At 37.6% G+C, this 26,694-nt stretch overlaps 1 protein-coding gene across 1 annotated transcript in view; it reads right to left on the reverse strand.

The window, feature by feature from the left end:
* Positions 1–2,813: 2,813 nt before the first annotated feature.
* Positions 2,814–26,694, reverse strand: part of LOC117328209 (RING finger protein 17-like) — a 72,987-nt gene continuing 49,106 nt past the window's right edge. Inside the window, 15 exon segments of the mRNA XM_033885651.1 lie at positions 2,814–3,886; positions 7,303–7,424; positions 7,932–8,094; positions 10,376–10,511; positions 11,994–12,141; positions 14,051–14,137; positions 14,462–14,614; positions 15,760–15,846; positions 18,021–18,143; positions 18,404–18,573; positions 20,161–20,342; positions 24,089–24,231; positions 24,358–24,567; positions 24,854–25,025; positions 26,489–26,660. Coding sequence (XP_033741542.1) covers positions 3,418–3,886; positions 7,303–7,424; positions 7,932–8,094; positions 10,376–10,511; positions 11,994–12,141; positions 14,051–14,137; positions 14,462–14,614; positions 15,760–15,846; positions 18,021–18,143; positions 18,404–18,573; positions 20,161–20,342; positions 24,089–24,231; positions 24,358–24,567; positions 24,854–25,025; positions 26,489–26,660 — 2,537 coding nt within the window. The 3' untranslated portion in view covers positions 2,814–3,417.

Below are 26,694 nucleotides of genomic sequence, written 5' to 3' on the forward strand. Positions count from 1 at the left end.
AGTGGTGTACTATAACCCTATACCCCTACGAGTGGTGTACTATAACCCTATACCCCTACAAGTGGTGTACTATATAACCCTATGAGAGGTGTACTATACCCCTATGAGTGGTGTACTATAACCCTATGAGTGGTGTACTATACCCCATGAGTGGTGTAATATAACTCTACGAGTGGTGTACTATAACCCTACGAGATGTACTATACCCCTACGAGTGGTGTACTATAACCCTGAGTGGTGTACTATATAACCCTGAGTGGTGTACTATACCCCTACGAGTGGTGTACTATAACCCTATGAGTGGTGTACTATAACCCTACGAGTGGTGTACTATAACCCTACGAGTGGTGTACTATAACCCTATGAGTGGTGTACTATACCCCTACGAGTGGTGTACTATAACCCTACGAGTGGTGTACTATACCCCTACGAGTGGTGTACTATACCCCTACGAGAGGTGTACTATAACCCCATGAGTGGTGTACTATAACCCTATAAGTGGTGTACTATAACTATGAGTGGTGTACTATACCCCTATGAGTGGTGTACTATAACCCTATGAGTGGTGTACTATACCCCTATGAGTGGTGTACTATAACCCTATGAGTGGTGTACTATACCCCTACAAATCAGACAACAAACAATTTTGTTTGCAAAAAAAAGACAATTTAATCATTACAAAAGGCATGATATTTCAACAATAACAGTAGGCTCTGGTGTCAGATTAATCAACACCGACTAACGATCGCGAGCTCCATTTTATAGTGGTTAAGTGATAATTTAGCATCAGACTCGTAAACTCATAATAGTTTGGCACAAGATAACGAGGTCATTTGCCACTAGACAACATGGTATTTGTCACTAGACAACGTGGTATTTGCCACTAGACAACGAGGTAATTTACCACTAGACAACATGGTATTTGTCACTAGACAATGAGGTCATTTCCCACTAGACAACATGGTATTTGTCACTAGACAACAAGGTCATTGGCCGCTAGAGGCAAAATTAATACCTACCAGTTTATAAAGGTATATACCCCATGTTCACATTCAGGTATACTTGGTCTGGTTTGCTACTAGACTGACTGGCAAATTCCCACTGGACAGTCTAGGCAACCACATTGTCTAGCAGCAAAATGTCAATCAATCCTACTGGGAATGGACAATCAGTGACTAGTTCTTACAAATGTATGCCACTATATGACCGTTTGCTGCCAGACACAGTGGTTAGGCACAGTCTAGTGGCAAAAGTTTAGGCACAGTCCAGTGGCAAAAAATCAGTCTAACATTTATAGTGATCAGGTGATAATAATGTTAATAAACACTGACTAACGAGCTCCATTTACAGTTTCCTCAGAACTTTTTTTTATAACAGGGTAGTCTCACTTACCCATAAAAGACCATTGTACATCTTCACATGTAAATATAGACAATAAGTCTGACGTACCACGTCCACACCTCTAGTCCGACATACCACATCCACACCTCTAGTCCGACATACCACCCCCACACCACTAGTCCGACATACCACCCCCACACCTCTAGTCCGACATACCACCTCCACACCTCTAGTCCAACATACCACCCCCTCACCTCTAGTCCGACATACCACGTCCACACCACTAGTCCGACATACCACATTCACACCTCTAGTCCGACATACCACCCCCACACCACTAGTCCGACATACCACCCCCACACCACTAGTCCGACATACCACCCCCACACCACTAGTCCGACATACCACCCCCACACCTCTAGTCTGACATACCACCTCCACACCACTACCTCCACACCCCTAGTCTTGCATACCACCTCCATACCTCTAGTCCAACATACCACCCCCACACCACTAGTCCGACATACCACGTCCACACCTCTAGTCCGACATACCACCCCCACACCACTAGTCCGACATACCACCCCCACACCTCTAGTCTGACATACCACCTCCACACCACTACCTCCACACCCCTAGTCTTGCATACCACCTCCATACCTCTAGTCCAACATACCACCCCCACACCACTAGTCCGACATACTACCCCCACACCTCTAGTCTGACATACCACCTCCACACCACTACCTCCACACCCCTAGTCTTGCATACCACCTCCATACCTCTAGTCCAACATACCACCCCCACACCTCTAGTCCGACATACTACCCCCACACCTCTAGTCTGACATACCACGTCCACACCTCTAGTCCGACGTACCACCTCCACACCTCTAGTCCGACGTACCACCTCTAGTCCGACATACCACCTCCACACCTCTAGTCCGACATACCACCTCCACACCTCTAGTCCGACGTACCACCTCCACACCACTAGTCCGACATACCACCTCCACACTTCTATTTTGACATTCCACACTTCTAGTTCAGCATACCACCTTGAAATCTTACAATTCAACAAAAAAATGTAGTCCTCAATCTCTTCCTGAGAAGTCCAACAAAATCTTAAGAGTATACGTAAATAACAGAATTGCACAAAAATGTATTTCTACGAAGGAAAACAGCCTATTTAACAAAGCTGTATATCTATATCCTCAACATCTATATCAAACTAACTTACCAACAGTAATTTCAGTTGTACATATGTAACAGTTACAGGGCTACATATCCCCCATAATCATCAAGAAGCCATTTGCTGATATCACCGAGGTTGACATTTGAACTTCAATGATAAATGAAGGGAAGCAAAACAAACATCATATATGTCCTATGAAATTTGTTTTCTTCCACCTCCATATTTCCTGGGCTGACAGAAATGAAAATACCAATACAAAAAACATTTGTTAGTTTTGATTTTTTTTTTTTTATTAAACTATCCTATCATGAGCCAGGATCATAACCAGAGATCTGCTTTGTTCTTGACCTTTAGACCCAAATGACAACCTTTGACCTTGTGACCTTGATCTTTGGTCAGTTGACCTCTTGATCAATACTGACCAACTTTTGCTTCCCAATGTCATAACCAAATGTTTATCAGTGAAAAGCACAATTTAACCTCAACCTTTGACCGAGTGGCCTTTCAATTCTGACCAATTTTCCTGGATGTAATAACAGTATGTACATCAATGCAAAGATACACAATCTTACCTTGACCTCTAATCCAGTGACTTTGACCTTTGGTCAGTAGACTCCTATTTAATTCTGACCAACTTTGCTTCATCATTTCATCCTAAATATTCATCAGTGAAAACAACAAATTTTACCTTTACTTTTATGCCTAATAACCTTGATTTTCGACCTCTGTATTTTTGTGAATGGAACATTTTGACCATTTCATTTAAATCAGCCGGAAACGGACTTTGAGGACAGACGGACAGACAGACAAGTGATTAAGGGCCCTGATAAATTGCCATTGTATACAAGCAGATGTCAGATTCTTGGTCAATGTTTCGGAATGTTATTTATCACCTTCTTTATCATCATCATCACCGATGTCATCACATGACATATCTTCCTCTATGATCACATCGTCCTCGCCATCACTCGTGTCCTCTACACACACATCTTGGTTTTCATTGTCAGAATGTTTTGTTTCACTTTGATATGTTTCCTCTTGTCTCTGAGTGATGACGTCCTCCTCCTTTAATCTGTCATCTGAATCATTTCTGGAAACCAATTCATCAGTGTCTTTGTGCCTCACCCCCTCATTATCAGTGTCTTTTTGCCCCACCCCCTCATTATCAGTGTCTTTTTGCCCCACCCCCTCATTTGTGTCCTTTATCACTAACCCAACATCTATATCTTTTTCCTCTTCACTTTTGACCTCTTTCTTGTCTGTGCCTTTCACCTCTATGTCTGATGAGCCTGGGGTTGTATTATCAGGTACAGCCTCACTCTCGTCCTTAGTAACCATGGTATCACCATACCTACAAGAAATGCAAGATTGTTGAAATGTCTTCCATATGTTTTGTTGCACCATTTGACAAAATGTTACTTCTTCCAATATCACTATCAATCCAGTACACATTATATAATATCACTATCAATTCAGTACACAGTATATAATATCACTATCAATTCAGTATACAGTATATAATATCGCTATCAATTCAGTATACAGTATATAATATCACTATCAATTCAGTACAGTATATAATATCACTATCAATTCAGTACACAGTATATAATATCACTATCAATTCAGTATATAATATCACTATCAATTCAGTACACAGTATATAATATCACTATCAATTCAGTACACAGTATATAATATCACTATCAATTCAGTACAGTATATAATATCGCTATCAATTCAGTACACAGTATATGATATCACTATCAATACAGTATATAATATCACTATCAATTCTGTACAGTATATAATATCACTATCAATTCAGTACACAGTATATAATATCGCTATCAATTCAGTATATAATATCACTATCAATTCAGTATATAATATCACTATCAATTCAGTACACAGTATATAATATCACTATCAATTAAGTACACAGTATATAATATCACTATCAATTCTGTACAGTATATAATATCACTATCAATTCAGTACACAGTATATAATATCGCTATCAATTCAGTATACAGTATATAATATCGCTATCAATTCAGTATATAATATCACTATCAATTAAGTACACAGTATATAATATCACTATCAATTCTGTACAGTATATAATATCGCTATCAATTCAGTACACAGTATATAATATCGCTATCAATTCAGTATATAATATCACTATCAATTAAGTACACAGTATATAATATCACTATCAATTCTGTACAGTATATAATATCACTATCAATTCAGTACACATTATATAATATCGCTATCAATTCAGTATACAGTATATAATATCACTATCAATTCAGTACACAGTATATAATATCACTATCAATTCAGTATATAATATCACTATCAATTCAGTACAGTATATAATATCGCTATCAATTCTGTACAGTATATAATATCACTATCAATTCAGTACACAATATATAATATCGCTATCAATTCAGTATATAATATCACTATCAATTCAGTATATAATATCACTATCAATTCAGTACACAGTATATAATATCACTATCAATTCAGTATATAATATCGCTATCAATTCAGTACACAGTATATAATATCGCTATCAATTCAGTATATAATATCACTATCAATTCAGTACAGTATATAATATCACTATCAATTCAGTACAGTATATAATATCGCTATCAATTCAGTATATAATATCACTATCAATTCAGTATATAATATCACTATCAATTCAGTACACAGTATATAATATCACTATCAATTCAGTACACAGTATATAATATCACTATCAATTCAGTACACAGTATATAATATCACTATCAATTCAGTACACAGTATATAATATCGCTATCAATTCAGTATATAATATCACTATCAATTCAGTACAGTATATAATATCGCTATCAATTCTGTACAGTATATAATATCACTATCAATTCAGTACACAATATATAATATCGCTATCAATTCAGTATATAATATCACTATCAATTCAGTATATAATATCACTATCAATTCAGTACACAGTATATAATATCACTATCAATTAAGTACACAGTATATAATATCACTATCAATTCTGTACAGTATATAATATCACTATCAATTCAGTACACAGTATATAATATCACTATCAATTCAGTACAGTATATAATATCACTATCAATTCAGTACAGTATATAATATCACTATCAATTCAGTACAGTATATAATATCACTATCAATTCAGTACAGTATATAATATCACTATCAATTCAGTACACAGTATATAATATCACTATCAATTCTGTACAGTATATAATATCACTATCAATTCAGTACACAGTATATAATATCACTATCAATTCAGTACACAGTATATAATATCGCTATCAATTCAGTATATAATATCACTATCAATTCAGTACAGTATATAATATCGCTATCAATTCTGTACAGTATATAATATCACTATCAATTCAGTACACAATATATAATATCGCTATCAATTCAGTATATAATATCACTATCAATTCAGTATATAATATCACTATCAATTCAGTACACAGTATATAATATCACTATCAATTAAGTACACAGTATATAATATCACTATCAATTCTGTACAGTATATAATATCACTATCAATTCAGTACACAGTATATAATATCACTATCAATTCAGTACAGTATATAATATCACTATCAATTCAGTACAGTATATAATATCACTATCAATTCAGTACAGTATATAATATCACTATCAATTCAGTACACAGTATATAATATCACTATCAATTCAGTATATAATATCACTATCAATTCAGTATATAATATCACTATCAATTCAGTATATATATATATAATATCACTATCAATTCAGTACACAGTATATAATATCACTATCAATTCAGTATATAATATCACTATCAATTCAGTACACAGTATATAATATCGCTATCAATTCAGTATATAATATCACTATCAATCAGTACAGTATATAATATCACTATCAATTCAGTACACAGTATATAATATCACTATCAATTCAGTACAGTATATAATATCACTATCAATTCAGTACACAGTATATAATATCGCTATCAATTCAGTACACAGTATATAATATCGCTATCAATTCAGTATATAATATCACTATCAATTCAGTACACAGTATATAATATCACTATCAATTCAGTACACAGTATATAATATCACTATCAATTCAGTACACCGTATACAATATCACTATCAATTCAGTATATAATATCACTATCAATTCAGTACACAGTATATAATATCACTATCAATTCAGTACACAGTATATAATATCACTATCAATTCAGTACACAGTATATAATATCACTATCAATTCAGTATATAATATCACTATCAATTCAGTACACAGTATATATATCACTATTAATTCAGTACACAGTATATAATATCACTATCAATTCAGTATATAATATCACTATCAATTCAGTATATATATATATAATATCACTATCAATTCAGTACACAGTATATAATATCACTATCAATTCAGTATATAATATCACTATCAATTCAGTACACAGTATATAATATCACTATCAATTCAGTACACATAACCAGTACTTTTTCAACAGGAAGTTGATTGTTTCTCCTACCACCATTACATTCCTATGTCCTATTTCCTCAAGATTCCCTCCATACTAATCACCATCAGAATCAAAATACTGATGTGTTCGACTTTTTAATAGAATGTATTTGATGATAGCAACACAACTCATTGCCTTTGTATATGACTTACAGTTTTGATTCGTCGGGTAGATTAACGAGTCCTTGGTCTCCCACTTCCTGGTAGGCTAGAGTAAGGGAAGCACCAGCTGAGGAGCCCATCACATACAAATCTCCAGTTGGAGGCTCAGTTTTCTGGGGACAAACACAACAAGTGCAATCAATGATTGCGAAAGCTCACCATGCATTTATTTTTTATGTATGTATAAGCATTTCCTTTTGAAATTGTATGTCACATATCACTCCTAGACCTCTAATGGATGTATAAATCAAATAAGAAGGGTGTGGACTTACAAGCTTTCCAAAACTTACCCCAAAATCTTTGAAGCAGGTTTTGGTGCCAAAAAAATTAAGTCCACATAATGGTAAAATGCAAAAAAAAATAAATTCTGCAAGATTTTGCCATAACATCACTCCTGGACCTCTAATGAATGAATAAACCAAATTAGAAGGGTGTGAGGTGCATGCTTTTGGACTTACCCCCAAAACTTTAAAGTGAGTTTTGGTGCCAAAAAAGTTAAGTCCACAAAATGGTAAAATCACCTTTTTTTTTATCTGCATGATTTTGCTATAACATCTCTTTGTTGAGGAATTGACCTCAAGGCAGTCCTATCCTGACCATAGCTTTTAATCAATACAAACCTTGAGACAGGCAATGAGTTGCTTGTTACAAACAGAAGTCATGATGGCCTCCAATACTTCTCTTGACCACTGTCCATTATGGGATTTTGGAGTGACCTCACTTAGCACCATTCTGACTGACTGTGCTGGCAGACTCCCGAACCTGGATGGCAGCGCCCTTACTCTGTAAAACAAGAATGATCAAAGTGTCAAGGCCATGTATAGGTGCTGTCTACAAATACAGGAGAATATAAAATGGCATGTAATAATAATATTGTTGTGATCAATTGGTCCGAGTTGGTATTATTTATAGATGAGTCTTCGCTAACTCGGACCGGAAGTGATGTTGTAAAGCGAATATCACTCGTCCGTGTAGTTCACACATAGTCAAGCAAGCATACGTATATTCGTACTGTGTGGCCTGACTGTGAACTACACTCGCCATTGTTGGCGTAACATTGTTATAATAGCATATATTAGGCCATCTTTACAACAATATTGTTTTTAAATGCCTTCCTAAATATTATTATGAGGAATTCTATTAACTTTAAAAAGTCTGTGGTTGCGTTAAAAGTTGTGATGAACAGTGAAAAATTGTTTTTAAACCTCATTTGAAATGGCATACTATGATTAAGTTTAATTCTAAGACAGATTAATCCAATGATAAACCACATCACGATTCCCTATATATTAGATTCCTGTGAATTACTCGTTCAGTTTACTTTGGTTCCTAACTTTTTAAATTGTACTCAATTTACTGCTTTTTTTTCTCTTTGTGTAAAAACTGATCTGAATCCTGATTAGAGATCTGACAACTTTCGTTAGAAGAAACTTGGTCTACCGTATCTGTTCCGGTGACTTGTTGAATCGCATGTTCATGTTATATACTATGTGCAAGCATTTCACTATCAACTGATTTAAAACATGCAACCTCTTTATTGTTACCGGAATCTCTGTTGTGGAAACAAACTAACGTTAGGTTTTGCCTAATAATCACTTCAACCAACTCAACCAGCACGGCCATTTTTGTGTGGCCTATTTCTCGGAAATGACGAACCAATCGGAAATATTCTTCTTTCATTTTAAGTATTGAATGTAAAACAATCGCAGATTTCACGTATCAATTTTAAATTGGAAAATTCGAGACTAAAACAGTATTCAACGGCCGAGGGTCATTTTTATCAACCCAAGAGCTTGTGTTGACTTTCCAATGTCGCATCAACTAGAGTGTATACGAGTTACCTCCCCTCGCACAAACCAGGAAGCAAGTGTAATAATTTTGGGAAAAATTATTTTCGGTCCCATCCTGAACTCATCAAGATTTTTCATTGAAATAAGCGACATTTTGATTCCCCTGAGAGTTCCGAATGAATTTGTTCTAGCGAAATTTGGCAATGACCGCTTAAGGTTGCTGTTACACAGCACCTAAAAGTGGGTATTCGTAACAAGAAGCTTATAGGGCCTGCATCTCTCTCCTGGATATTTCAGTAGAAACAGATTTTCTATTCATAGTAACACAAATTTTCTATTTCTAGTAACAGTGACCCTGACCTTTGACCTCTGGACCTGTAGTAAGGAAGATCTGCATGATGTTTGAGTAGTCGACATACAGGGCCAAAATCATGTCCCAGACTTACCTGTCTACTGTGACGTACTCTGATGTACCGTAGTCGTCATACAGGACCAGGATCACGTCCCAGACTTACCTGTCTACTGTGACGTACTCTGATGTACCGTAGTCAACATACAGGATCAGGATCGCGTCCCAGACTTACCTGTCTACTGTGACGTACTCTGATGTACCGTAGTCGACATACAGGATCAGGATTGCGTCCCAGACTTACCTGTCAACTGTGACGTACTCTGATGTACCGTAGTCGTCATACAGGACCAGGATCATGTCCCAGACTTACCTGTCTACTGTGACGTACTCTGATGTACCGTAGTCGTCATACAGGACCAGGATCACGTCCCAGACTTACCTGTCTACTGTGACGTACTCTGATGTACCGTAGTCGTCATACAGGACCAGGATCGCGTCCCAGACTTACGTGTCTACTGTGACGTACTCTGATGTACCGTAGTCGACACACAGGACCAGGATCGTGTCTCAGACTTACCTGTCTACTGTGACGTACTCTGATGTACCGTAGTCGACATACAGGACCAGGATCACGTCCCAGACTTACGTGTCTACTGTGACGTACTCTGATGTACCGTCGTCGACATACAGGACCAGGATCGTGTCCCAGACTTACCTGTCTACTGTGACGTACTCTGATGTACCGTAGTCGACATACAGGACCAGGATCATGTCCCAGACTTACCTGTCTACTGTGATGTACTCTGATGTACCGTAGTCGACATACAGGATCAGGATCACCTCATGTACTTACCTGTCTACTGTGACGTACTCTGATGTACCGTAGTCGACATACAGGACCAGGATCACGTCCCAGACTTACCTGTCTACTGTGACGTACTCTGATGTACCGTAGTCGACATACAGGACCAGGATCAAGTCCATTCTAGGGTCTCGCTCTATCACTACTGCCCTGTACCAACACTGGTCATACCCAAACTGGGCAAAGCACATGAGACCTGATGATTGAAAACAATAGATGTGATATTAACATAAGAACATGATGGTTTAAATGCTGTAAGACAAGAGGTGATCCATTAAGAGATCTAACATTTCTGCATCATTCAACTGTTATTTGCAATACACTGTACCTCAACAATGATAATATATAATTATAAATAAGTCTAGTCATTCTAACATGATGCTACAAAAATTGATACATTTCTCACAGTTCATTAAAAGATCTTGTTAAATAAAATATCCTGAAACCTTGAAATCCATTTTTGAAAAATCTTTCTTGGTTCAATGCAAGATTTATGTACTAGTGAAATATTCTACCAACACAATGACTTGTTCAACTACAAAGTGACAAATAGGAACATATGACTGTAATCTTGCAAAAATTTACAGAGGTAATATACAACAGTTATGGACATATTAAGTGAATAAGAAATATACAGCTATGATGTAGAGTGTGGGGACAGCATAGATTGATGTAAAAGATTGATTTTTACTATCTTGCTGTCTTTGAAGTAAAACTAGTTTATAACGTACTTCAAGGACCTTAAAATTTAAATCGTTATACAATCAGTTTGTTGTATAGATAGAACAAATGGAAATAAAATTGATTCAAATTTTGTTATATAGTATATTGGATAGTATTGGTCCAGACCAGATATGGTAAACAAGTTCAAATTGGCAGATAATTTGAACACATAATATTCCAAGAAGAACTGTACAATAATTTACTAGCAAGTGTTAGTTCGAACTCTGATTGTTTATAACTGGCCCAATAGTACCAACTTGTCAAATAAAGAATGTAAAATAAGATTTTTTTTCCAGCAAGCTCCATTGAAAGTTCATGGCAATGGGCACCAGAAATATGAGTTATATTAATGACTTTTGATCATTATTCTTTATGGTAGATGCTGATAACTGAGTTATATTAATGACTTTTGATCATTATTCTTTATGGTAGATGCTGATAACTGAGTTATATTAATGACTTTTGATCATTATTCTTTATGGTAGATGCTGATAACCGAGTTATATTAATGACTTTTGATCATTATTCTTTAACAAGAGATCCCTCTTCTTGCCTACCATCCAATTATCTTTATTGGCCCTATGAAAAACTGATCTTTTTCTGGTAGAGGCTAATGAGTTAGATCCTCTCCCCCTGCTCAAACCCATGGGTAGCAGTTTAAACTAACTGTGCTGCGTGGGAATTACATATAAGCAAATGTTGTTTTCTTTTGAAATCCACATAATTAAAAGGACAATCAACAACATCACTATATCTAAAGCCTAATCCTTCAAATTCGATAATGATTTTTCCATATTCAAGGTCTCTCCAGGCCATATCACCATTTTCAACGTTTTTAAGGCTAAATTTTGTTTTAAGAGTATTTTCAAGGTCTGTACAAACTCTGTACAGTATCTGATACTGGACACTAATTTTCTTATTTGTCAATATAATCCTCTAATAAATGGTACCAAACCTGGTTTTGGATTGGGTAATGCTGCAGCTAAAGGTCCAAGCTCATTAAGATCAACAGAGAGCTGTTCTAATTTAGAGAGTTGAACATTGATTTCATCCATACGCTCATCCATTTCAGATCCACTCTGTCTTGTATGCTGGAAATACACCTGTAAAACAAAGGTACAAATCAGGACAGGTTCTGGTGTTATCAAATACAGGGATATAGGTCCTGATACAGTGAGAGAGAGGTCCCAGTACAGGGAGAGAGGTCCTAATACAGGGAGAGAGAGGTCCTGATACAGGGAGAGAGGTCCTGATACAGAGGGAGAGGTCCTGATACAGTGAGAGAGAGGTCCTAGTACAGGGAGAGAGGTCCTAATACAGGGAGAGAGGTCCTGATACAGAGGGAGGTCCTGATACAGAGAGAGAGGTCCTGATACAGGTAGAGAGGTCCTGATACAGAGAGAGAGGTCCTGATACAGAGAGAGAGGTCCTGATACAGGGAGAGAGGTCCTGATACACAGAGAGAGGTCCTGATACAGGGAGAGAGAGGTCCTGATACAGAGAGAGAGGTCCTGATACAGGGAAAGAGAGATCCTGATACAGGGAAAGAGAGGTCCTGATACAGAGAGAGAGGTCCTGATACAGACAGAGGTCCTGATACAGAGTGAGAGGTCCTGACACAGAGAGAGAGAGGTCCTGATACAGGTAGAGAGGTCCTGATACAGAGTGAGAGGTCCTGATACAGAGAGAGAGAGGTCCTGATACACAGAGAGAGAGGTCCTGATACAGGGAGAGAGGTCCTGATACAGGGAGAGAGAGGTCCTGATACAGAGAGAGAGAGGTCCTGATACAGAGAGAGAGAGGTCCTGATACAGGGAGAGACAGGTCCAGATACAGGGAGAGAGAGGTCCTGATACAGGGAAAGAGAGGTCCTGATACAGAGAGAGAGGTCCTGATACAGACAGAGGTCCTGATACAGAGTGAGAGGTCCTGACACAGAGAGAGAGAGGTCCTGATACAGGTAGAGAGGTCCTGATACAGAGTGAGAGGTCCTGATACAGAGAGAGAGAGGTCCTGATACAGGGAGAGAGAGGTCCTGATACAGGGAGAGAGAGGTCCTGATACAGAGAGAGAGAAGTCCTGATACAGGTAGAGAGGTCCTGATACAGGGAAAGGTCCTGATACAGAGAGAGAGGTCCTGATACAGGGAGAGAGGTCCTGATACACAGAGAGAGGTCCTGATACAGGGAGAGAGAGGTCCTGATACAGAGAGAGAGGTACTGATACAGGGAAAGAGAGGTCCTGATACAGAGAGAGAGGTCCTATAGGGTTATTACATACACTGAGAGGTCCTATAGGGTTATCACATACACTGATAGGTCATATAGGGTTATCACATACACTGATAGGTCCGATAGGGTTATCACATACACCGACAGGTCCTAAAGGGTTATCACATACATCGAGAGGTCGTATAGGGTTATCACACACACTGATAGGTCCTATAGGGTTATCACATACACTGATAGGTCCTATAGGGTTATCACATACACTGACAGGTCCTATAGGGTTATCACATACACTGTGAGGTCCTATAGGGTTATCACATACACTGTGAGGTCCTATAGGGTTATTAAATACACTGAGAGGTCATATAGGGTTATCACATACACTGATAGGTACTATAGGGTTATCACATACACTGATAGGTCCTGGGATTGCCCAATACAAGGAGAAAGGTCCTGTTAACTTAAGCTTTGATAGTTAAACCCATGTTAAATATAACACAAACCCCATGCTAAATAGGTTTTGTGGGTTATTTTAATCAAATGTTATGATGATGGATCACTATAACCTTTTCGTGTCAATATTAAGTGAAAAGTAAACTAGACATAATAAAAGTAAACTAGACACATTGCTATCACAGGTTTCTAGGTATGAACGACATAAGATAAGCTATGAATGCCAGGCCACCATATTTACTAAAACCAGGTTGGGTAATTACCTCTAACTATTTCATGTTATGTTTTAGGTGACAGGATATTTACCATCATTTTATTTATATCTACTCACCACATTAGGCACCTCAACATGCGTGATGATCACAGGAAAGTACTCGCCCGGCGGCATCATCTCCGTAATCTTGTATGGGTTTTTCTTCTGAAGTAAAAAAAGAAATATGTGGCAATTATATGTAATTGTTTGAGTTATCATCCTTGAAACAGGGTCATATGAGGACTGCTAACATCTTTAAAATAACTATGACCAGTACATTACAAAATGTAATCAATAAGCAGGATCAATTTCCACAGATCTAGAGTAACTATAATGTATAAGTCTGTCCTCACACCTATATATGAATACAACAGCCATTCATCAAATTTTGATTTCATTACTATATACAATTGTATATCAATTTAATGCCAAATCAACTGAACGATTGTAGCACTTTAATAAGTGGATGATGTTGGTCTGACTACACACCTCAATAACCTTGGATATTTTATGACTCTGAGTTACAAGTTCACTGGTGTTGTCAGGGTGGAAGGTGTCACCACGGTAACAGAGCATATCCCCAAGATCGATTACTCCTGGTGGACTCAGTTTCACACTTGCCTGTAAGTTATGCTCAATTTTCTGCAAAAGAAAATATATTTTATTATCAGCATATATGTGGATTTATTATTTCACAAAATAACAAGAGGCCCAATGGGCCTATATTGCTCACCTGGCTCTACAGCAAATTGGCAGTTGATTGAGGTCATTTCTAGATACTATGCCGATAACCACTTTATTCAAATATCAAGGTAAGTAGGTTTATTCATGTCAATATATTTTCTAGTCCTTCATTCCAGCATACTATTGGCCTAAGATCGGGTCTTGGTGACTCTTGGCTCTAAGCATGCTACAGACAGGCCCAATATCAAGTCCCTGGGCCTCTTGGCTATTGAGAAGAAGTTGTTTGAAGATCATAGCCTATTTGACCCATGTGACCTTGAATGAAGGTCAAGGTAATTTATTTTAACAAACTTGGTACCCTTCACCCCAACATGCTACAGGCTCAATATCAAGTCCCTGGGCCTCTTGGCTATTGAGAAGAAGTCGTTGTAAGATTATAGCCTATTTGACCCATGTGACCATGAATGAAGGTCAAAGTCATTTATTTTAACAAACTTGGTAGCCCTTCACCCCAGAATGCTACAGGCCCAATATCAAGTCCCTGGGCCTCTTGGTTATTGAGAAGAAGTTGTTTGAAGATTAAAGCCTATTTGACCCATGTGACCTTGAACGAAGGTCGAAGTCATTTATTTGAACAAACTTGGTAGCCCTTCACCCCAGCATGCTACAGGCCCAATATCAAGTCCCTGGGCCTCTTGTTTATTGAGAAGAAGTCGTTTTAAGATTAGAGCCTATTTGACCGATGTGACCTTGAATGAAGGTCAAAGTCATTTATTTTAACAAACTTGGTAGCCCTTCACCCCAGCATGCTACAGGCCCAATATCAAAACCCTGGGCATCTTGGTTATTGAGAAGAAGTTGTTTGAATGAAAAAGTTGGCGCCAGACAGCCGGCCGGACGGCCCCCACCACGGCATAAGCTCACTTGCCCTTGAGGGCAGGTGAGCTAAATATACAGGACTATTGTTTCTGTAATGGTCAGTCAATAACGTCATCACAAGTCAGACTAGGTCTAAAGATCCAGAAATAACTCTCAAACTAGATACAATATCACAACCTGTAAAGATTATTGTAATATAATGGTACTTCACAAAATATACTCACCACTATCTCAACAGTGCATAGCTTGGAGACAATTAACTTGTGTATCTGATCTAATACAGGTATTGGCCATTGGCCGTCCTCTGTCATCTGAGAAAACAAGAAATGGGTACAAAAATGAGAGGGTGACCGATACTGAACTAAGAGGGAAGGCATTGCCAATCACACATGATCATCAGATCACTCATCTAGGGGTCGAAATGACCACTGTCTGTAAATGGACAGGAGATAATGATCATATATTGTAACTGGTACTCGTCTGTGTAAACATGGTACTCGTCTGTGTAAACGGACAGATGATTACTATAGTTATAGTTACTGGTACTTGTCTGTGCAAACGGACAGGTGATCGTTATAGATACTGGTACTTGTCTGTGTAAACGGACAGATGATTACTATAGTTATAGTAACTGGTACTCGTCTGTGTAAATGGACAGGTGATCGTTATAGTTACTGGTACTCGTCTGTGTAAATAGACAGGTGATCGTTATAGTTACTGGTACTCGTCTGTGTAAATAGACAGGTGATCGTTATAGTTACTGGTACTCGTCTGTGTAAATGGACAGGTGATCGTTATAGTTACTGGTACTCGTCTGTGTAAATAGACAGGTGATCGTTATAGTTACTGGTACTTGTCTGTGTAAACGGACAGGTGATCGTTATAGATACTGGTACTTGTCTGTGTAAACGGACAGATGATAGATATAGATACCGGTACTTGTCTGTGTAAACGGACAGGTGATTGTTATAGTAACTGGTACTCGTCTGTGTAAATGGACAGATTATTACTATAGTTATAGTAACTGGTACTCGTCTGTGTAAATGGACAGGTGATCGTTATAGTTACTGGTACTCGTCTGTGTAAATGGACAGATGATTACTATAGTTACTGGTACTTGTCTGTGTAAACGGACAGGTGATCGTTATAGTTACTGGTACTCGTTTGTGTAAATGGACAGGTGATCGTTATAGTTACTGGTACTTGTCTGTGTAAATAGACAGGTGATCGTTATAGTTACTGGTACTCGTCTGTGTAAATAGACAGGTGATCGTTATAGTTACTGGTACTCGTCTGTGTAAATAGACAGGTGATCGTTATAGTTACTGGTACTCGTCTGTGTAAATAGACAGGTGATCGTTATAGTTACTGGTACTTGTCTGTGTAAACGGACAGGTGATCGTTATAGTTACTGGTACTTGTCTGTGTAAATAGACAGGTGATTTTTATAGTTACTGGTACTTGTCTGTGTAAATACACAGGTGATCGTTATAGTTACTGGTACTTGTCTGTGTCAACAGACAGGTGATCGTTACAGCTACTGGTACTCGTCTGTGTAAATAGACAGGTGATCATTATATAATTTGTACTCGTCTGTGTAAACGGACAGGTGATCGTTATAGTTACTGGTACTTGTCTGTGTAAATGGACAGGTGATCAGTATAGTTACTGGTACTCGTCTGTGTAAACGGACAGGTGATCGTTATAGTTACTGGTACTCGTCTGTGTAAATAGACAGGTGATCATTATAGTTACTAGTACTCGTCTGTGTAAACGGACAGGTGATCATTATAGTTACTGGTACTCGTCTGTGTAAATAGACAGGTGATCGTTATAGTTACTGGTACTCGTCTGTGTAAATAGACAGGTGATCGTTATAGTTACTGGTACTCGTCTGTGTAAATAGACAGGTGATCGTTATAGTTACTGGTACTCGTCTGTGTAAATAGACAGGTGATCGTTATAGTTACTGGTACTCGTCTGTGTAAGTAGACAGGTGATTGTTATAGTTACTGGTACTCGTCTGTGTAAGTAGACAGGTGATTACTATAGTTACTGGTACTCGTCTGTAAATAGACAGGTGATCGTTGTAGTTACTGGTACTCGTCTGTGTAAATGGACAGGTGATCGTTATAGTTACTGGTACTCGTCTGTGTAAACGGACAGGTGATCATTATAGTTACTGGTACTTGTCTGTGTAAACGGACAGGTGATCAGTATAGTTACTGGTACTCGTCTGTGTAAACGGACAGGTGATCGTTATAGTTACTGGTACTCGTCTGTGTAAATAGACAGGTGATCGTTATAGTTACTGGTACTTGTCTGTGTAAACGGACAGGTGATCGTTAAATAATTCGTACTCGTCTGTAAATAGACTGGTGATTACTATAGTTACTGGTACTCGTCTGTGTAAGTAGACAGGTGACTACTATAGGTACTGGAACTTGCTAGTAAATTCTGATGATGTCATACAACAGGTACTTACAGGTGAAATGTTGTTGAGAACACACTCGAAACACAGCTGTGGTAAATCTATGAACTCAGCTACATCTGCTCGTAGTTGGTCCGGTGAAACAGTTTCTGAATTTCCAAAATCTATGAAACTGACCTAACAAAAAGAGGTTTAAAAATGATGAATGCAATTCACAGAACCTAGAAATATGTTTACAAATATAATATTATGCTCCTGGCATTTATGACCCCAATTATCAACATTCTCATGAATACCTGACAGTATCTGTTAAATATAAAACATCTTATATAAAGTGACTCCAGACTAACCCACTCTTACTTTACTGTTGTGGGGGGTATGAATACATTAAATTTGATGGATATATAGGTTTAGGTTTCAGAGAAATGAGTTTTAACCTTTATGCCTTCTGCCTCTATCTGCACCACCTGAGCCCGATACCACAGCTGGTCCAGGTGGAACTTGGCAGCACACGCCTGGCCCTTCTTCCAGTCCACATCAAAGCCATGGGGTTTACTGTCACTAAACTTCCTATTCAGACGTTTGGCAAGATTCTTTAGTGTTGTTTCTACAAAAGCACACAAAAATTTGGTATCATATTCAATTTTTTTTCTGAAGATTCTTTTCTTTACAATCTAACTTTTCAGACAACCACTGGGATTCTATGCTGATTTGTAACATATGGTAAATGTCTTAGTTCAACGTGCAAATTTTTCAACTAAAACAATAATTTCTAGCTAGTGATACTTCTAACTCTGATTATTTATAATTGACTCATTCCAAACACATAAATTGATGAACACATTTTTTTTCTGCAAATTTGGCCTTGAAGAATATTCCACACTTTGATTAACAGACATATTTGGGGTAATGGTTTATGTGTGATAATTGTAGTACAATGCAGGGATGTACAATTCTGAAAGTTTTTCACTAGTCCAAGGGCTAGTAGCCTAATTTTTCCACTGGCCCTGATCAGAATTCTACTAGCCCCTGCACTTTTGTAATTTTTCATTCCATGTATTCCAATAAATATTGGTTTTCTGTACTTAACCTTTTCCTCCATATAATTTATCCGAATTGTGCCATTCAACAAAGAATTAGACAATTTTGATATTGTTCAGTATGTTTGGTTTGTTTCTGTTTAACGTCCTATTAACAGCCAAGGTCATTTAAGGACGTGCCAGGTTTTGGAGGTGGAGGAAAGCCGGAGTACCCGGAGAAAAACCACCGGCCTACGGTCAGTACCTGGCAACTGCCCCACGTAGGTTTCGAACTCGCAACCCAGAGGTGGAGGGCCACCGCGGCCCCTGTTCAGTAAGTACATTAGCTGGTCTGTTTGCGAAGATAATCATGACTAATGTAAAAGAAATTAACTGTACAGTACGTACAGTACAAGAAGTTTACACACTTCAAAATAATCAAGAATATACAAAATATAGATTTTATTGTACTGGTTGTAGATAAACAGATACATTTAAAACTTTCTGATGAATACAGTTCAATATATCAACATGTCAATATTATAATTCAACTGAAACATACTTTTAATAAAGCACTCTGATCCACTACTTTCTAGATATTTCTATTTTCTATCTGATTTCCTGATGTAAACACTTATAGCTAGCAAAATATACATTGGAGGTGTCAACATCAATGAAATTAATAACACTTTAAGCTTTTAATTATAATCATAGGTAACAATAACAAGTGAAGTTCCAATTTTAATTGATAATAATGTTAACTCAAGAGCTTTTCAGATGATAATGTTGTCAACATCTGTCAAGTAAGCAAAGATTAACTCAATTGATAATAATATCCATATCCCGACAATCTATCTAATACAATCACTAACTGTAACTTCATAATTAAATTCTTATCTAAATTATCTCATTTCATTCAACTGAATGTTACAATAAAACAACTGCAGTAAAGGCCTCCCAGCTATGATTGTTAGTTTATACTAGACTGTAATGTTAATGGGTGTTACCTGTAATCATGTCAGACCAGGACAGGCCACATGCCATGGTAGATTAGAAAGATCTCGGCCAACTGGTCATGGTGAGTGATATGCTTCTCTATTTATTAGCATTCAGGTTCAATCAAAATACTATCTGTTGAAATAATAACATGTTTGATTTGAGAGAGTGACACCTACCATTTTTGTTGTCCTGTATGTAGATAACTCCTTCCAGGTCTACATAGGTTGGAGTTCCTTCAATGGATGAAGAGTTGGGCACGTCAGCAGGGAAGTAATACACACAAGACACGTCTCGAGGTTCCTGACAAATGATCTCTGTAGGTTCTAAAGCCTCCTGTGGTGTCGTCATCACCTCACGCCTGTCGTAACACAATCATACGTACAATTATTCTACACAGTAGTTATACAAACAGTGAGTCACACCAATCTGTATATCCCAAGTTACCAGGGGTAAAATTCTATACAGTAGTTAAGAAATGAAAAACAATTACTCATTGTAATGGACACTTTTATATTTGTCCCCAAACAACCCCAGCAGTAATAAACGAAGTAGTTGATAAATGGTACGATATTAATTACAAACCATTGAGGGACTACCGGTGTATTAAATGGTACGGTATTAATTACAAACCATTGAGGGACTACCGGTGTATTAAATGGTACGGTATTAATTACAAACCATTGAGAGACTACCGGTGTATTAAATGGTACGGTATTAATTACAAACCATTGAGAGACTACCGGTGTATTAAATGGTACGGTATTGATTACAAACCATTGAGAGACTACGGTGTTAAATGGTACGGTATTGATTACAAACCATTGAGAGTCTACCAGTGTATTAAATGGTACGGTATTAATTACAAACCATTGAGACTACCGGTGTATTAAATGGTACGGTATTGATTACAAACCATTGAGACTACCGGTGTATTAAATGGTACGGTATTGATTACAAACCATTGACGGACTACCGGTGTATTAAATGGTACGGTATTGATTACAAACCATTGAGAGACTACCGGTGTATTAAATGGTACAGTATTGATTACAAACCATTGAGGGACTACCGGTGTATTAAATGGTACAGTATTGATTACAAACCATTGAGAGACTACCGGCGTATTAAATGGAACGGTATTGATTACAAACCATTGAGACTACCGGTGTATTAAATGGTACGGTATTGATTACAAACCATTGAGGGACTACCGGTGTATTACATGGTATGGTATTAATTACAAACCATTGAGAGACTACCGGTGTATTAAATGGTACGGTATTGATTACAAACCATTGAGAGACTACCGGTGTATTAAATGGTACGGTATTGATTACAAACCATTGAGAGACTACCGGTGTTAAATGGTACGGTATTGATTACAAACCATTGAGAGACTACCGGTGTATTAAAATGGTACGGTATTGATTACAAACCATTGAGAGACTGGTGTATTAAATGGTACGGTATTGATTACAAACCATTGAGAGACCACCAGTGTATTAAATGGTACGATATTGATTACAAACCATTGAGGGACTACCAGTGTATTAAATGGTACGGTATTGATTACAAACCATTGAGGGACTACCGGTGTATTAAATGGTACGGTATTGATTACAAACCATTGAGAGACTACCGGTGTATTAAATGGTACGGTATTGATTACAAACCATTGAGGGACTACCAGTGTATTAAATGGTAGGGTATTGATTACAAACCATTGAGACTACCGGTGTATTAAATGGTACAGTATTGATTACAAACCATTGAGAGACCACCAGTGTATTAAATGGTACGGTATTAATTACAAACCATTGAGACTACCAGTGTATTAAATGGTACGGTATTGATTACAAACCATTGAGAGACTACCGGTGTATTAAATGGTACGGTATTGATTACAAACCATTGAGACTACCGGTGTATTAAATGGTACGGTATTGATTACAAACCATTGAGAGACTACCGGTGTATTAAATGGTACGGTATTGATTACAAACCATTGAGAGACTACCAGTGTATTAAATGGTACGGTATTGATTACAAACCATTGAGAGATTACCGGTGTATTAAATGGTACGGTATTGATTACAAACCATTGAGGGACTAACGGTGTATTAAATGGTACGGTATTGATTACAAACCATTGAGAGACTACGGTGTTAAATGGTACGGTATTGATTACAAACCATTGAGAGTCTACCAGTGTATTAAATGGTACGGTATTGATTACAAACCATTGAGGGACTACCAGTGTATTAAATGGTACGGTATTAATTACAAACCATTGAGAGACTACCAGTGTATTAAATGGTACGGTATTAATTACAAACCATTGAGACTACCGGTGTATTAAATGGTACGGTATTGATTACAAACCATTGAGAGACTACGGTGTTAAATGGTACGGTATTAATTACAAACCATTGAGAGACTACCAGTGTATTAAATGGTACGGTATTAATTACAAACCATTGAGACTACCGGCGTATTAAATGGTACGGTATTGATTACAAACCATTGAGAGACTACCAGTGTATTAAATGGTACGGTATTAATTACAAACCATTGAGACTACCAGTGTATTAAATGGTACGGTATTGATTACAAACCATTGAGAGACTACCGGTGTATTAAATGGTACGGTATTGATTACAAACCATTGAGAGACTACCGGTGTATTAAATGGTACGGTATTGATTACAAACCATTGAGAGACTACCGGTGTATTAAATGGTACGGTATTGATTACAAACCATTGAGAGACTACCGGTGTATTAAATGGTACGGTATTGATTACAAACCATTGAGAGACTACGGTGTTAAATGGTACGGTATTAATTACAAACCATTGAGGGACTACCGGTGTATTAAATGGTACGGTATTGATTACAAACCATTGAGACTACCAGTGTATTAAATGGTACGGTATTAATTACAAACCATTGAGACTACCAGTGTATTAAATGAGACTACCAGTGTATTAAATGGTACGGTATTAATTACAAACCATTGAGAGACTACCGGTGTATTAAATGGTACGGTATTGATTACAAACCATTGAGAGACTACGGTGTTAAATGGTACAGTATTAATTACAAACCATTGAGACTACCAGTGTATTAAATGGAACGGTATTAATTACAAACCATTGAGAGACTACCGGTGTATTAAATGGTACGGTATTGATTACAAACCATTGAGACTACCGGTGTATTAAATGGTACGGTATTAATTACAAACCATTGAGACTACCGGTGTATTAAATGGTACGGTATTGATTACAAACCATTGAGAGACTACCGGTGTATTAAATGGTACGGTATTGATTACAAACCATTGAGAGTCTACCGGTGTATTAAATGGTACGGTATTAATTACAAACCATTGAGAGACTACCAGTGTATTAAATGGTACGGTATTGATTACAAACCATTGAGACTACCGGTGTATTAAATGGTACGGTATTGATTACAAACCATTGAGAGACTACCGGTGTATTAAATGGTACGGTATTGATTACAAACCATTGGGAGACTACCGGTGTATTAAATGGTACGGTATTGATTACAAACCATTGAGAGTCTACCGGTGTATTAAATGGTACGGTATTAATTACAAACCATTGAGAGACTACCGGTGTATTAAATGGTACGGTATTGATTACAAACCATTGAGGGACTACCGGTGTATTAAATGGTACGGTATTGATTACAAACCATTGAGAGTCTACCGGTGTATTAAATGGTACGGTATTGATTACAAACCATTGAGAGACTACCAGTGTATTAAATGGTACGGTATTGATTACAAACCATTGAGGGACTACCAGTGTATTAAATGGTACGGTATTGATTACAAACCATTGAGAGACTACCGGTGTATTAAATGGTACGGTATTGATTACAAACCATTGAGAGACTACCGGTGTATTAAATGGTACGGTATTAATTACAAACCATTGAGGGACTACCAGTGTATTAAATGGTACGGTATTGATTACAAACCATTGAGAGACTACCGGTGTATTAAATGGTACGGTATTGATTACAAACCATTGAGAGACTACCAGTGTATTAAATGATATTTTTATGTAGTTACCTCTTGGTTGGTATCCCTAGACCTTGTTCCACAATCTTCTCCCTAAGGCTGACGAACCTGTGTTTAGATGGCTCGAGAGCACTCTCTGCGATGTGTTCCTCTAGAAATAGATCTATAGCCAGTGATGAATTCTCCATGTCGCCCTAAAAATCATCAAAATACACACAGCAATGTTATAAATATACATCAAACATACAGATTCACGTTTCAAAGTCCAATTTATTTCTAAATATAGAAGTGTCGGTTAGTAAGAGTTAAATATATTGTACCTCTTTTTTTAAGTAGAGATTAACGCCCTGGACAGCGTCCTCCATGTATTCGCATGCAGTGCGTGACCATTTCTGTCCATCGCCAGCAGGAACTAGGTATGCAAGGTGACAGTGGAAGGCAAAAGCCATGTCTTTAAGGAAAAACCTGGCCAGTGGACGCAGCTGATTCTGACTAACTGAACAAGTGTAGCCATAATCCACGAGCTTCACCTGAACATAGTATTACACCAAGTACATGATAAAAACAGGTGTAGCTAAGGTACACATATAAATGTTATTATAATTGACATCATCTTCCATTGGAAACATGAAAAAGGTTGCTTAGTAAAGAGAATCACTTACTATCTGCTGTGCTATCCTCACAATGATTTAATTTAACCCACCTCCTAGACAAAATATCCTCTAATGTACCCCTTACCTATAACAACAATTTACAGGCCTAACAACAGCCTGTCCCAATATAGAAAACATGGAGGCTTCTATGTTATCACATTACCTCTGCGAAAACAACGCTAACCTCCATGACATTTTTATGGAGTATTTTTTGGATCTTTCCCCTGTACCAACGTCCATCTTGAGAGTATTTAGCTACACAGAACTCGGACACCTTCCACGACATCCATTGTGTTTCCGAGTCCTTATACTCCTCCTGGAGACCCTGCATCATCCTGTAAATACACAATGTAATGTAGTCATGACACTTTATGTCTGAATCATAAAATGTAAATTGGCACTACCAATGCATCTCTTTAACCATCGTCATTGTCATTAACAACACTTTAACAAAACCAGGACCGACCGACATGTTTTAAATTTAATAACAGGAACAATACTGAAGCAATGCACAAGAGATATATCCACTGTATACCCAGGACACAATAGTACCTACCTATCACAAGAGATATATCCACTGTATACCCAGGACACAATAGTACCTACCTATCACAAGAGATATATCCACTGTATACCTGGGATACAATAGTACCTACCTATCACAAGAGATATTCCACTGTATACCCAGGACACAATAGTACCCACCTATCACAAGAGATATATCCACTGTATACCCGGGACACAATAGTACCTACCTATCACAAGAGATATATCCAATGTATACCCAGGATACAATAGTACCTACCTATCACAAGAGATATATCCACTGTATACCCGGGATACAATAGTACCTACCTATCACAAGAGATATATCCACTGTATACCCAGGACACAATAGTACCTACCTATCACAAGAGATATATCTACTGTATACCCAGGACACAATAGTACCTACCTATCACAAGAGATATATCCACTGTATACCTGGGATACAATAGTACCTACCTATCACAAGAGATATATCTACTGTATACCCAGGACACAATAGTACCTACCTATCACAAGAGATATATCTACTGTATACCCAGGATACAATAGTACCTACCTATCACAAGAGATATATCCACTGTATACCCAGGACACAATAGTACCTACCTATCACAAGAGATATATCCACTGTATACCCGGGACACAATAGTACCTACCTATCACAAGAGATATATCCACTGTATACCCGGGACACAATAGTACCTACCTATCACAAGAGATATATCCACTGTATACCCGGGATACAATAGTACCTACCTATCACAAGAGATATATCCACTGTAAACCCAGGACACAATAGTACCTACCTATCACAAGAGATATATCCACTGTATACCCAGGACACAATAGTACCTACCTATCACAAGAGATATATCCACTGTATACCCAGGACACAATAGTACCTACCTATCACAAGAGATATATCCACTGTATACCCAGGACACAATAGTACCTACCTATCACAAGAGATATATCCACTGTATACCCGGGATACAATAGTACCTACCTATCACAAGAGATATATCGGCCAGGATACAATAGTACCTACCTATCACAAGAGATATATCCACTGTATACCCAGGATACAATAGTACCTACCTATCACAAGAGATATATCCACTGTATACCTGGGATACAATAGTACCTACCTATCACAAGAGATATATCCACTGTATACCCTGGGATACAATAGTACCTACCTATCACAAGAGATATATCCACTGTATACCTGGGATACAATAGTACCTACCTATCAAGTCCATCCGTTGCTGATGATGCCAACTGTACATGGAAGTCTGAAGGGGACTGGTAGTGACTGATGATGATCTGGACATTGCCTGGAGAGTCTGGTTCCGAGGATTTGGCATCCTCACCTGAAGATTTGGATCTTTCTTCAGCAGCCTTGATGTCTAGGGACAAACCTGCCGCAGTTAAATCACACAAAGGTTACCTGTA

Source organism: Pecten maximus, chromosome 5, assembly GCF_902652985.1.
Source record: "Pecten maximus chromosome 5, xPecMax1.1, whole genome shotgun sequence".
In the NCBI taxonomy this organism is placed as follows: domain Eukaryota; kingdom Metazoa; phylum Mollusca; class Bivalvia; order Pectinida; family Pectinidae; genus Pecten; species Pecten maximus.